Source organism: Lampetra planeri, chromosome 15 (genome assembly GCF_965212315.1).
Source record: "Lampetra planeri chromosome 15, kcLamPlan1.2.h2, whole genome shotgun sequence".
NCBI lineage: Eukaryota > Metazoa > Chordata > Hyperoartia > Petromyzontiformes > Petromyzontidae > Lampetra > Lampetra planeri.
The window spans coordinates 1,227,525-1,241,427 of record NC_136121.1 but is presented as its reverse complement, the minus strand read 5'-3'; the positions used below and the strand labels follow the sequence as shown (position 1 = coordinate 1,241,427).

The 13,903-nt window shown below is 45.9% G+C and overlaps 1 protein-coding gene across 1 annotated transcript; it reads left to right on the top strand.

Annotated features, from left to right (window-relative positions):
- The first annotated feature begins 2,572 nt into the window (after positions 1–2,572).
- LOC144722827 (trypsin-like) lies at positions 2,573–13,050 on the top strand. Its single transcript, XM_078601274.1, has 6 exons — positions 2,573–2,576; positions 5,796–5,964; positions 7,624–7,765; positions 9,068–9,190; positions 11,125–11,262; positions 12,269–13,050. Exons 1-6 carry the CDS (start codon positions 2,573–2,575, stop codon positions 12,416–12,418), a joined length of 726 nt encoding a protein of 241 aa, XP_078457400.1. The 3' UTR covers positions 12,419–13,050.
- Positions 13,051–13,903: the final 853 nt, after the last annotated feature.

The window sequence follows — 13,903 nt, the reverse complement described above, 5'->3', positions numbered from 1 at the left end:
GTGTAATGAGCGTGACCTTATACAAATAAACATTCATATTTATGAGGAACAAAATGTTAATTCTCGTGAAAGTGAATGATATCAAACACAATGTGTCTTCCCACTTACGTTATCATGGGGCGGCACTAATATAGTACTCTCCTTACGTCCAATGGTGGAAATTCCAAATTCACCATGGTGGGTTCGAGTCGCTTCATAAACCAATTGAAGGGCTAAATTAACTCAGTTGCGAGTCACGTTCTGTGCCGTCTGGCTTGATGAAGAAGAGCAATTGCCTGAAACATCGCTCATTATATATTATTAGTCTGTGAAGGCAGTGTTGTTTACGAGTGTGTTTAGTTCGTTTAACAGAGCTGTCCTCGACATTATTGCCGAAGAAAAGTCGGTTGGAGGGTTGATATTCGTTTAACTGTAATACAAAGGACGACAATTGTGAATGTGCGTGGTGCCATTGGTTTCACCGTGAAATTTAAAACAAATTTGTCAAAACTCACTGATCAAATCCTATAGCACACTATAATGCGAAAACGGCAAAACCCAAAGCACTTGACCACACCATTTATAGTGTGTTATAGCATTTATTTTAGCTGTTCACAATTTGCTGTTCGGATTCCATAGCGAAACTACAGTGGTACCACGCATTGACATGATTATCTTACATTACAGTTGGGATGGTGTGGCTCAGTGTTTTCTTTCTTCTGTTAGAGCATTACAGGGACTCCTCTACTTACGAACGAGTTATGTCCCCGAGGTCTGTTCGTAAGTCGATTTGTTCGTAAGTCCAACTTTACTCCTGTCGATTCCAAAAACGTTTTAAGGCGTGTACACTAAACACGGGGAATGGCTTTAAAAGTTGTATAATCTCATGTAGATGACGATGCCACTGGTTTGTCATGTTCTGCAGATATAGATGCCTCCACTGCCATCTATTGCGCGGTGGTTGAACTTACAATTCTCAGTCGAAACGGGCAATTGGACATATGGATGGATTTATTCGATCTCTGAAAGTTTATAGGTCGAATGTTCGTAAGTAAAGAAGTCCCTGTATAGTTTGTTATATGAAATATGTATGGGTTTTCACAAAATTTTGGTAGAATTCACAGTCAGACCAATGATACAACACATTTTCGCAATCCTCTTCCTTCCTATTACTGTTCGGATGATGTTGCTAAGTGCTTTGGTTTTTGCCATTATAGCATGCCAGTGAGTTATAGGATTTTTTTTCTGGGTTTTCACAAACTCGTTTTTTGATTCGCAGTGCAACCAGTGGTACCACACATTTTTGGAATTCCCTTCCTTCACATGACAGTTGGAATGGTGTGGCTCAGCGCGTTCGTTGCGAACGTTTAAACGAATATCAAACGTCCAACCAACGCCCCTTCGGTAGCATTGTTTGAAATTTATTTAACTTGTTTAAATTCATTATGAATATGTACAGTGATCTTGTGGAATCTATAGTGTGAACTCCAGTGTTCATCCATAATATGCTGTCTGTATTCCAAAGACCTGCTTGATTAATAAAAATAACATTCTAAATGTATGTATTGTTTGTAACTAAATGTAAAAAATATATACATACAATACAGTATACAAATGGGATAAACTATACATAATTGTCAATATATTTTCTGGAAACGAGATATTGTAGAGTATGTCAAAAAATTATTTCAGCGATTAAAAAAATATATTGATTTAGAAACGTGCGATTGGAGTATTTGGCTGCTATAAATGTCCATATGATAAGCCACTTTGTTGAGTTATCATTTGTGGCCAGGTCGCTTCTGAAAAAGAGCTACATAGCTCAGTGGGCCTTACCTGGTCAAATGGAAAAATGTTTATCAATAGTTAATAGATAAATGCATTCGCGCATAATTCGTAATCGAGCTATGAATTGCACAAGCCACAATGGTAATGAACATTAGTCAACCGATCACAGGCCAAGACAGAGATCCCCCATATAGCATTTAACAGACAGTTGGGGCGAGTGCTGTTAGCACGCGCCTATGAAGGCCGTCACGGCACATGAGGCATAAGTGTGGCGCCTTTGTCTTCCAAATGCCGGTGTTTAAGCACCGCACAAGGTACTTATTTGAGGTTGAGTCGACCTGGGGGCCTCCCCCAGAACCGGTTCAGATAATCGTGACTAGTGTTGGCCGTGAGTGGGAATCGAACTCGGGTCGCCGGTTTTCTAAAAGTGTGCTAACTACTACGCGACAAACACCAATGCTCCCATACGTGCGTGCACGCCAGGCAAGCTTTTGCCATCAGCACTGCAGACAATACCACACCTTGGCATTCAGACTGACAGCTACGAACAATCAAGGCTCTTTGCTATGAATAAGCCCTCACGTCCCAAATGGCATTTCCACCCATAATCCTGATGCGTATTAGAGTTAGAGCTTGCATTACGTGACTCAACGAGAGCTGCATAAAAGCTGACATTGGCACCAGCATCGCTCTTCCTCCAGGTGGTCCTGGGTAAAGCATCTGACAGAAAGACGTCTGCAGAGGCCTGCGGTCCGAATCGCCCAACATGAAGGGTATTCTCGTGCTAGCCTGCATTGCTGCAGTCATGGGTAAGTATAACATTATTGATCGTTTACCCAGTCAGGCTGATGCTGTATAGCAACAACATTTAGCACCCTTTGCAAAAAAAATTGAGAAATTATGCTGTCAAAGAAAAGAAAATATTAATATTCACGTAATGTAACGTGTCAAAGATGTGCTAGTTATATCGGAAATTACAAATATATTTTTTATGTTTCTGTTAAACACAAATGTTATTTCACAATGCAGTAATTCATAGTTTTCTATGTTTAAGTGTTTGTTTTATTTTAAATATGGTACAGGAAATGTTTAAGGTTTTGTTTACAGAACAGTATTTTATTTGACCATATAAAAAAGTCCCTTCGTCCATAAAGTCACCAAATAAAAGAACAGAGCATATAAGAGCTGACAGAACCAGTCCTAAGAAAATATCAAACAGAGTCCAATGATATACCAGTAACAGATGTTCGCGCGTCATTCAATCAGTTCCTCAAATTAAATAAATGACTGCTTTGAGAAATTAAACAAAATATTTAAGTGATCAGTCTCTCATGCAAACAAAGCATTACATGGGAAGATCATCAGAGACGACTACCAGATGATTAGTAACATCTTGACCAACAGAACCCAACGTTGGTTCTGACAAAAACACTGCTTTGGATTTCTTCCTCAAGCAAGCATCACTATTAGAGCACCCACGGCATTGCGATGAACAGCACAGCAGAGTTCCAAATCACAGCACTCGGCAATGCTCATAGATTTCCTTTTCTGACCTCGTGTTGTTAAGTGAGTTGCTTTCATCCAGCGGTCTTTGTGGGGCAGACTGGGAGCCAAATAAATTTGTAGTGTAATAGCGCCGGCTGGTGGACAGCAGCGGCAACTGCGGTGGACAGACATTCCACACGCCGGTGAGCGTGAGCACGGCTGTGTTGGCAGAGCGGAGGAACGAGGGTAAGGGTCACGGAGGACCCCATCTGGAGGCCCCTGGAACCTGCTGGTGGGTTCTAGAAGGGAAGCACGGTCAGGGCAGAGCCAGGCCGTGCTGGGAGCATAAAAGGGCCTGAGAGCGGGGGCTCGAGGCTGCCGGTTCTGGGAGTGGACTCGTCTCGTCCTTGCTGTCGTTTCGCCGCCGTCATTGCTAAACGTCTCCGCTAGATATTACGTTAGGAAGGACAGTAGTTGGCTATCTCAGTCAAGGCCGTCGATCTTAGACGGCTAGTGTTGTGTACAGGCGAGACTGAGCTACTGTGGAGAGTGTGCGGACGAGACCGTGGAAGTTGATAATTAAGAAAGTGCCTCCTAGAAACTTTGTCTTTGAATCGTTGACACTACACATGCATGCTGCATAGAGCTGACTGAGCTTTTGAGTGATACCAATTCCAACCGTGCAATTTATACTTTGGGGGTCAGTGAATAATATTAATGATGAATACTTTTTTTGTTCAAACTGCGTGGGACTATAGTAATTTTATAAAGTAAAAATTTAATTTGTGTCAGATAAGCTCATATGACAACATTCTAGACAACGGGTGGGTATTGGTGACGCTGAGTGGCACAGCACTTTGCACAGTGTGCTGTGAATCCGGCTACCTTAGTTCAATTCCCGACCACGGCTAGCATCGGTGGTGCGTGTTATCTGAACCAATACAGAGCCCCTCGCCTTCAATCACTTGCCCTGACCCGCATGGGGAAGGATGGTCAAATGCGCCTCATGACTTGCAAAGTGTTGGGAGGCAGTGGATTGACAAAGGAGGCTGTAAATGATTACTTTGGGTGCAAAATGTAAACTCGTCCAAAATGTTCACCAATTACTTCAAAATAAATGTCCGCAAGTCAATCAGACGTGGCGAGCAATTCAAGTTCTCAACGGGGTCGTATTTGGTGACCTCGGACAGTTTGGTGGACTGTGGGGCTCCAGCCACCGTACGGCCCAGATCTGGCACTCAGATTTTATCTGCTCAGCACTTTGTCGGGCAGCTGACATAAGGGCAGCATTTTAAAGGAATTACATCCAGGATGCCGTTTGCAAATGGTTACCCGACGCTGATTAATCCTTTCACGGTGATTGACTGCTGGCTCTGGTTCCACGTTAGAGCACGTGCATAGAAGAGGATGGAGATTGCGTTGAAAAATAGCCCAATGTAAATAGAATGTCATACATTACGAAAATGTTGCATTAATTCAATGGAGGTTATCGAGGGAAAAAAAACCCCAGAAAATTCCTAGCGCAATTGTTCTACGAAGGAATAATGAGAATTCTTTCATTCTAGGAGACAAAATGTTGAAGCACTGTACACATTGCTGGCACCTTCCATTGCCCAGACGATGGTTATTCTCAACCATTGTTGACGACTCTACCCCCCCCCCCCCTTGTTTAATTTAGTTTCAACCGAGTTACCCCCACCCCCTTGCCTGACCCAACATGGTTCTGAGAAATAAATGTGAGAATAATGAACATCAATATTTCAACCAGTTGTCCATTTTGTGAGGTATCCTAACTAGCTAGCAACTGCAAGCGAATAAAAAAAAGAAACATTCACCGGGCGCTCTGCATGCGTGACGTAATGTGCCGCATGGTTTACGATCAATGAGTTTAGAAAGGTATTTTATACAATATGGATTTACATTTTTTATCGTAGTTATTGTATATTGGCAGATTCATACATGATTATTCATCAATGTCTCTGATGTATGACATAAATTTCACGCATTTATGAATCACCTCGCGCACCCCCTGGAACATTGCCACGTACCCCCCCAGGGGTCCGCATTACCCACCCGGTCGAGAACCACCGACCTAGATGCTCGGCCAGGCTCTCTGGGCCAGGCTGCCCCGGTGATGCAGGAGGACAGGCTCGCGACTCCCAGCTTCCATTGTATTCGTAGATGAACTGGCCCATCATTGAGTTCCATCGCCCAGCAACTATTTCACGACAGAAGCAAGGCGCCTGATCTGCGTCACACGCGAGGTTGCGCAACCATTTCGAATAATGCAACAAAGTTACTTTCAAGAGCATTTAATCGGGCGATGTCAAAATTTACCAAATTCATTGGTGATGCCATGATGTGTGTGGTGCAGCCTCCAAAGTTTATGATCCACTTTCTCTCTTTCTCTTACTTTCCACCTTTCCTCCTGTTAAGGCCACACACGGCGTTATTGTACGGAACGTGTTGAGTCTTCGTCTTTTTTGTTTGCGCGTCCGGCGGACGTCGTCGTAACGGCGATGAACTCGCGCTGCGCGTTCCAGGGCGTCTGGCGGCAGCGACGCTCCCCTCGACGCTCATCGTGGGCGGCTCTGAAGTGGCGCCGCACGCCATCCCGTCGCAGGCCTCGCTGCGCTACAACGGGGTGCACATCTGCGGGGCGGCCCTCATCCGGACCAACTGGGTCATCACCTCCGCGCACTGCTACAAAGCGTGCGTCGCTTCTCGTGCAACGGCTGCAAAATCGGGGTTCTGAGGGCCGTGTAGCCCTAACAGACTGTTGGGGCAAGCGCTGTTAGTTAGCGAGCATCTATGAAGGCCGGCACGGCACACGCGGGGGTAGGTGGCCAGCGCCACGCCCGGCCGCCTTTGTCTCCCTAGTGGCGATATTTACACACATTATAGCTCAACCAAGTGGCCTATCATGTGAAAATGTATAGCAGCCACATACTCTAAACGCATTTTGTTTCTAAATGTGGAGGGGGAAACCGGAGGGCCCGGAGGAAAAAAATCCACGTAAACTCCAAATATACAGCAGCAGGCGTCAGGGTCGGGATCGAACACCACGACCTCCTGTATACCAGGCGAGGTAGTTGGCATCTCGCAACCGCGGATGTGGGTGAGCAGCACCACACTCGGCCGCCTTTATCTCCCTAGTGACAATGTTTACTACACATCGCACCAGGTACTCATTCGAGGCTGAGTCGGCCTAGGGGAGGCCCGGGACGGGTTCAGATCATCGTCGCTTGGTGTTGGTGGCCGTGAGCGGGAATTGAGGGTGCACACACACACAAGCAGAGACAAACGAAAATGAATTCACTGCCAATCCTCGCCAGCGCTCCTACCCGTTGTGCAGTGTATGAGAGACAAGCGTGGCCAGGACTACACCTGCCTCCCCAGATATAGAACTAGAGAGGAAAGCGCAGCTCGTGAGCATCTCTTCAGACCTAACCTGCAGGCGATGCGCCATGCGTACGCACAGTCGCACAAGGAATGACGAGCGAGTGCTAATAATCCAACGTCACCATTATTGTGTCACGATTTTTACCAGCCACGTCACACACACGGAACGTCGCTGATGAGCATCGTCAGCAACTGAGCTTGAGTAGCTGAGATGAGACCGCAAGTGCAGTCATTACCACGGCGCCACCCATTATATCACGAATGCCAACATATACCAGGATGAACTGTCACTTGTTAGGTGAAAGCAGTACAGCAAATCGGCTGTGAAACCTATCTCTGTGCACCTTTAGAGTGTCGCGCCCTCGTGTGCATGGCTTGTCTTTGTGTGCTCCGGTTTCCTGCCAAATGCCAAAGACACGTGAGTGGCCTTGTGTATAAACATTTCAACGAACGATCCCTCTGTGCCTCAGAGAGGCCTCCCTGGGTACGCAAATAAATGTGCGAGTATTGCAGCATAGCCACGTAGTCTGTTCTCCTATAACGCGGGAGTTGCGTTATTGAAAAAATCGCTTTATAATAAACAATATAGGGGGTAAAGCACAGTCCGTGACAACACGTGAGACGCGTACAAAGGCTGAACAAGGACTGAGGGCGCGTGGGTGGCATCTAGAATCATCCAGCAGCATCCCACTGCCTTGTGCGATGCTACGCCGAGGCAGCCGTAACGACCGCTTAGTCCGACTCGCGCGACGTAGTTCCATTCACTCAATCGCGTTATATCCAATTCGCATCCGCGTTATATAAACCAAAAAACAACGTGTTGCCCGATACGTCCGTCGCGTTATATCCAATTGAAGTCGTGAAAACAACACGCAGGAGAGCAAACTGCACTCTTGGTGGTGCTGAGACGTGGTGAAGCCATTGCACGCGTTGAGTATACGACGAATCGACTCGCGCGCGGATTCCCAGCGCACAGAATCTGAAGGTCGTCTTGGGAGACCACTCGATGTCCAAGGCGGAAGGCACGGAGAGGACCTTCTCGGTGTCGCGCGTTGTCCGCCACGAGAAGTTCAACAACGTCACCAACGACAACGACGTCATGCTCGTGAAGGTGCGGTGCACGGGGACGAGCGGCGTGGGCAGCCTCGCTCCCCGTCGCGTGTGTCTCTGCGCAGCGGGAATGTTGTGAGAACGAGCTCGTGGTTAGCGCTCAGTTGTAACGCATCTGTTCAGCCCCGGTCGATCCACTGCTTTGGAGCGTTCGCGAGACGAGTGGGAAACTCCCCGCGGGAAATGCTTCGTTTTCCGAAAATGCACCAATTATGGATTATAACAAAAAATTATGTGCATTTGTGTTTGACCGTGTAAGTTGTTATGTGTTTCGATTTAAAGCTTTCGTGACTGCAGGGATTCATATTCTTGGTTCTTTCGGTAGGTAATGTCACGTAGAAGGGAAATAATAAAATAAGACAAAATAAAAAAAAATATTATTTTAATAATAAAAATGAAATTGTAATTATTATTGTAATAAAAAAAATACACTTTTAATTATTTTTGTATTTCCCTTCTACGTGACTTTACCGAAAAAAACAAGAATAAGTTATATGTATGTTTGTTGAACTTCTTTCGCACCGTACGTAGCCAACCTTGCTGATCGGAGGTGCGGGAAAAGGACAACAAACTAAACACAATAACAGCATAATAAAGGTGTTTGGGTTAGATCACGTCAGTATAAATGTGTCGTAACCCTCCACCACCCGACACAAATTTGAGTACTCAAATGCATCAGTTCTCAAATTGTAAATGTTGCGGATTTGCTCTCCAACACGCTGGTGGGCTGAAGTAGTAAACTAATTGGCGTTTTGTTTACGTGACAAATCCCTTACTAATTGGCTGTGTCGGGTAGTGGCGGGTTAAACGACACATTTATACTGACGCGATCTCACCCAAAAACCTTTATTATTAATCATATTGATCGCGAAAGCCTACTACGTGTTAAACTGACAATAACAAGCAGTTTGACAGAAATTAGTTTTAAATCTACGTTTGATTTTTGAACTTCATTTTCCATTCAATCCCCAACTATTGCCATTGACCATTGCAAACATCGCTTATACGCGACGTTGGCCTCTCTCCGTAGTCAATGCCTCGTGCATCTCGGAGCGATTACGAGCGGTCTTCCCTCTCTGCGCAAACCGCCGAGGGAAAGCAACCATCATCCAGCGTAAACCCGGGCCACCCTTGCAAGTTCTACGCCTGCTGAAACGCAACAACACACTTGCGCTTAAAGCTAGCCAGCCGAATGAGCGTACCACGCACGCGAAACTTCCAAATGCGTCACGCGCTGCCGTGCTCGTTCACCGCCGCCGGACGTAGTCGCGTCACCACCCATCTCGCCCCTTGGCCCCCGCAGCTCTCAACCAACGTCGCCCTCAACGCGAACGTCCAATTGGTGGCCCTGCAGACGAGCGCCCTACCGCCTGGAACGCTGTGCAACGTGTCGGGCTGGGGCACCCTCCAGGAAACCAGCAACAAGGTGTGAATGACTCGCGGTTTGGGTGCGCGGAAACTGTCGCGCAACGCGCCAATTACGAGGCGAACCCCCATCGGTGTCCGCGCGCTGATGTGGGCGGCACTATTGGTCAGAGCGCTTTAGCCAGGCCTAGGCATGAAAATAACTCCTCGGATCCGTGGATGAATTGGAGATTATTGTTATGTTTGTTTTTTGTTCGTATGAGACTTGTTCACCCAGGAAAGCCGCACTCATTCCCATGACACTCTTTGAGGAAGGCCCTGTCGAGTTTTCGCAGTCGGGGGCCGATGATTGCTTTGTAGATTCCGGTTGAGTCTTTTGTGGGTGATATTTCAAATTTGTCAAGCGTGGACCATATTACGGGATACGTTCTCAATAGAACTCCGCTTGTCCGTGGGAATAAGAGAACGTTCACTCTTTAGCTGATCTGCATGCACATAAATTGTCAGCTATAGTTTCCCTGTGAATTACATTTTACCCTCATCATACTTGATTTATTATTTCAATAATCAAAAATGTTCCGTTCCCATGTGGGATTTTGGAACTCTTACGAGTGCGATTTTATATAATCCAGGTAGCTTTTACATGGATTTTATTTGCTCTTTGAACTATGCATTTCAATGTTGATGTGCACACTTGGAAACAGCGATGGTCATGGCGACCCAGAGTCTCACTTCTGCTTAGCCCTAGAGTCAGGGCTCAGCAGATGTGAGGTCATTAAGGGCTCATTTTGAAGCGAACACTAAAACCACCGCAGTCTATAATCACGTTAAGAAGGAACCAACACTGAATACAATCCACTGATGGCAACAATAAAAAAACTATTTTAGTTTATTTTACCAGGTAAGGCCCACTGAGCTATGGAGCTCTTTTTCAGAAGCGACATGGCCACAAATGATAGATCGAGTGGCTTATAACGTGGAAATGTAGAGCAGCCATATACTCTAAATGCGTGTTTCTAAATATGGAGGGACAAACCGGAGGACCCGAAAATAAATCCACACGACCACGGGTAGAGAGACATGCAAACCTTCAAATATACAGGAATCAGGGTCGGGATAGAACCCACGACCTCCTGCATACCAGGCGAGGTAATTAACATATCGCCACTCACGTCAACACAAACGTGAGGACATCAAACTTAGTGGAGGGCTGTGTTAAGTGTGGAACTTCGGCCAGTAGAGTGAACCGCAGTCGCGCCGCCAAAGAAAGTTGGTGCCAGCTTTGGGTATCTGGGCGTCATCCGTCAAATGGCGCTGGTGGTGGTGATACACGGCCTGTTGGTGAGTCAGAGTGCGCGGATCTTCACTTTAATTACCGCGGTGTCTGGGCCAACAATCTTTCAGCGCATCAGGATAACTTGGCCGGCAATGGAGAACGTATTAATCTCCTCCAAAGTAAACGTTCAACTGAGAATTTAGTTTCATATTTGCGAAAAGGATATTTCCGATGCGTAATTGGATTTTCCATGTGCATTTGAGTGGGGTGAAAGCAGTGATTGAGTGATTCCTGCGCCGTGCTATCATCCCGGAATGCTGTGCTCAATCCCAGCTGCGACGAGCACCAGTGACTTGAGACGTCCAATCTGGTCTTCCTCTATAACACAGGGGTATTTTTGGGGTTAGATCGCGTAAATATAAATATGTCGTTAAACCCGCCACCACCCGACACAACCAATTAGAAAGTTTTGTCACGTAAACAGAACGTGCCAATTCGTTACTAGTACAGCACACCGGTGAGTTGGAGAGAAAATCCACAACATTTACAATCTGAGTACGACGTTTCGCCAGTAATTACAAGTAGCTTCATCAGGCGACAGCCAGATTTGTGTTGCAAACATGACCAAATGGCATAAGAATTCACGCCATGAATGGAGCCCAGTATGTAGTGTGTGCGTGTGTGTACGTGCTCGGTTTGTTTGTTTGTTTCTTCTGCAGGGTTCGGACGTTCTCAGAGCCGTCACTGTGCCCATTGTGAGCAATGCGCTCTGCAACAGCACGCTGTACTACCGCGGATTGATCACAGTCAACATGCTGTGCGCTGGCTTTGACCAAGGAGGGAAGGATGCCTGCCGGGTGAGTCGTTGACCAGGAGACTTACTAAAGAAGGAATCAAGAGGAGAGGGGGGAGGTAAAAGAATATCATCATTTTACTAAGTTCCAAGGCCCTTTTATGAAATCCTGAGCAGTTTAATGTACGTGTGTATATATGTTGACATTCTTTTGCACCGTACGTAGCCAACCGTGCTAATCGGAGGTATGGGAAAGACGGCGTTCAGTTGACGCAGCACACATACACGGGCCAGTCACTGCAGGCTCGGCTAAGTCTGTGATGTCGTGGACCAGAGGTGGTCCGCTCCTGACTCCACATTACGCCGTGATGCCCCTTGCTCGGATGATGTTCAGACGAGACATTCTTCGTGAATAAACTGACAAAGTCAAGTGGCACAATGGGAAATGATCAAAATCAAATTTCGATTTAAAGCTTTCGTGACTGCAGGGATTCGTCTTATTGGTTCTTTCGGTAAAGTCACGTAGAATGGAAATAATAAAATAATAAAATAAAACATAATAAAATAATTCTCACGACGTTTCGGCCACAACGCAAGCAGCCGAAACGTCGTGAGAATTATTGTATTAAGTTTTATTTTATTATTTTATTATTTCCATTGTATGTGACTTTACCGAAAGAACCAAGAAGATGATCAAAATCACTCGGCAGACTGATCAATTCCTGTGTGTGTGTAAGGAGCGGTGGTGTAGCGGTTAGCGCGCTGCGCTACGAACCCGACGGCACGAGTTCGATTCTCGCTCACGGCCAACACCAGTGACGATTATCTGAACCCGTCCTGGGTCTCCCCTAGGTTGACTTAGTCTCAAATGAATTCCTGGTGTGGTGGGTAAACATCGTTACTGAGGGGACAAAGGCGGCCGGGTGTGGTGCTGGCCACCCACCCCCTCGTGTGCCGTGCCGGCCTTCATAGGTGCTACTCGCTAACAGCACTTGCCCCAACAATCTGTTTAGGTTACACAGGGGTTCTTTGTCTTTGGTGTTCGCGTGTACGCGTGTGCGCGTGTGCAGGGTGACTCTGGCGGCCCCCTCATATGCAGCAAAAAGCTCAAGGGATTGGTGTCGTGGGGCCTTGGATGCGCCCGACCCCGCTACTTTGGAATCTACACGGATGTTTCTCGCTTCATTTCCTGGATTAACAATATACTTGCCACCTACTGAGTCGACGCCTGGCCGCAATCGGATGAAGGCATGAGATGGATCATCTTAGTGGCAGCCAAATGAGTTATGTAATCAGACTTCCAACCCCTGCCAAACCGAAGTTGTGTTTGACACGTAGGTTTTTGGAGCCAATGTCATGATTCATGATGGCATAACTTGTTACTCAGAATCACTTCGTCACCCGTCAAAGCCGAAGACATGTATTTTCACGAGTACAGTTACAAGCGTTTAACAAGGGGCCAGTTATAGTTTCAGCTCCCCAGATGTGATTATGTGCGACATTTCGTTTGAGACTACGTCAGACATCGGGACACGATTCAGGAAGGCAAAAATGAACCGCGTCACCAGACCCGGCTTCTTAAATAAATGTATTCTAGTTTTATAAAATTAAATTAAATTAAGGAAATGACGATCACGACTTTGACACCTGGACATTTGGAGTCTGCATGTTCTCGCTGTGGTCGTGTGGATATTTCTCCGTGTCCTCTGGTTTTTTCTCTCCGCAGTTACAAACATGCTTTTAGATTATAGATTTGAAGCTTTCGTGACTGCAAGGATTCATATTCTTAGGTTTTTTCGGTAAAGTCACGTAGGTAAAACATTAAAATTAATAAAAGTAAAATAAAATAAAAATCACGACGTTTCGGAGGCAACACAAGCTTCCGTCTACAGGTGGAACCGTCACAGCCACGACAGCTGTATCAAGTCCTTGAAGTTGATTGGTCCACACCCGAGACAGCTAGAGCTAAGAGCCTAGTCTCACATGGGTTGGACCAAAAAGGCGTCATCTGGTCCAACCCATGTGAGACTAGGCTCTAAGGAAAGCTGTCTCGGGTGTGGACCAATCAACTTCAAGGACAGTGCACATTATCAGAGTTGTCTTTTGTTTGTATTATGACTGCAGGTATTGCGGTCTATGCAAACATGACTCCTTGTAAAAAGGTGTCAGTTTTGTTGCCAGATAGAAGGGTAAAAAAACCAATTATCATAATTTTTACTGGCAAATGAGGTTCCCATAGTTGTTTTACCATGTTTAGTTTGTTTCTTTTTTCACACTATTGTTATGTAGGCCAGGCTTAGTCACAAACCGTACCTCTCCATAACAAAGGCTCAGCCTCTTAAGCCTCACCTTACCATATTAATAAAAAAGTGTGCCGTACTTGGCCCTTCCCCCTCTCCAACCATTATATATATGGAGTGGTAGCTCTTGTAATCTCTCATTTACTTGATACAGCTGTCGTGGCTGTGACAGTTCCACCTGAAGACGGAAGCTTGTGTTGCCTACGTGACTTTACCGAAAAAACCTAAGAACATGCTTTTAGAGATTTTTGCTGCTATAATTGTCCACGTAATAAGCCACTTTGTTGAGCTATCATTTGTGACCAGGTCACTTCTGAAAAAGAGCTGTACAGCTCTGTGGGTTTTACCCGGTAAAATAACAAATAGTTTTAGTTTAGGTGGTATGGTGATTCTAATTTCCTAGAT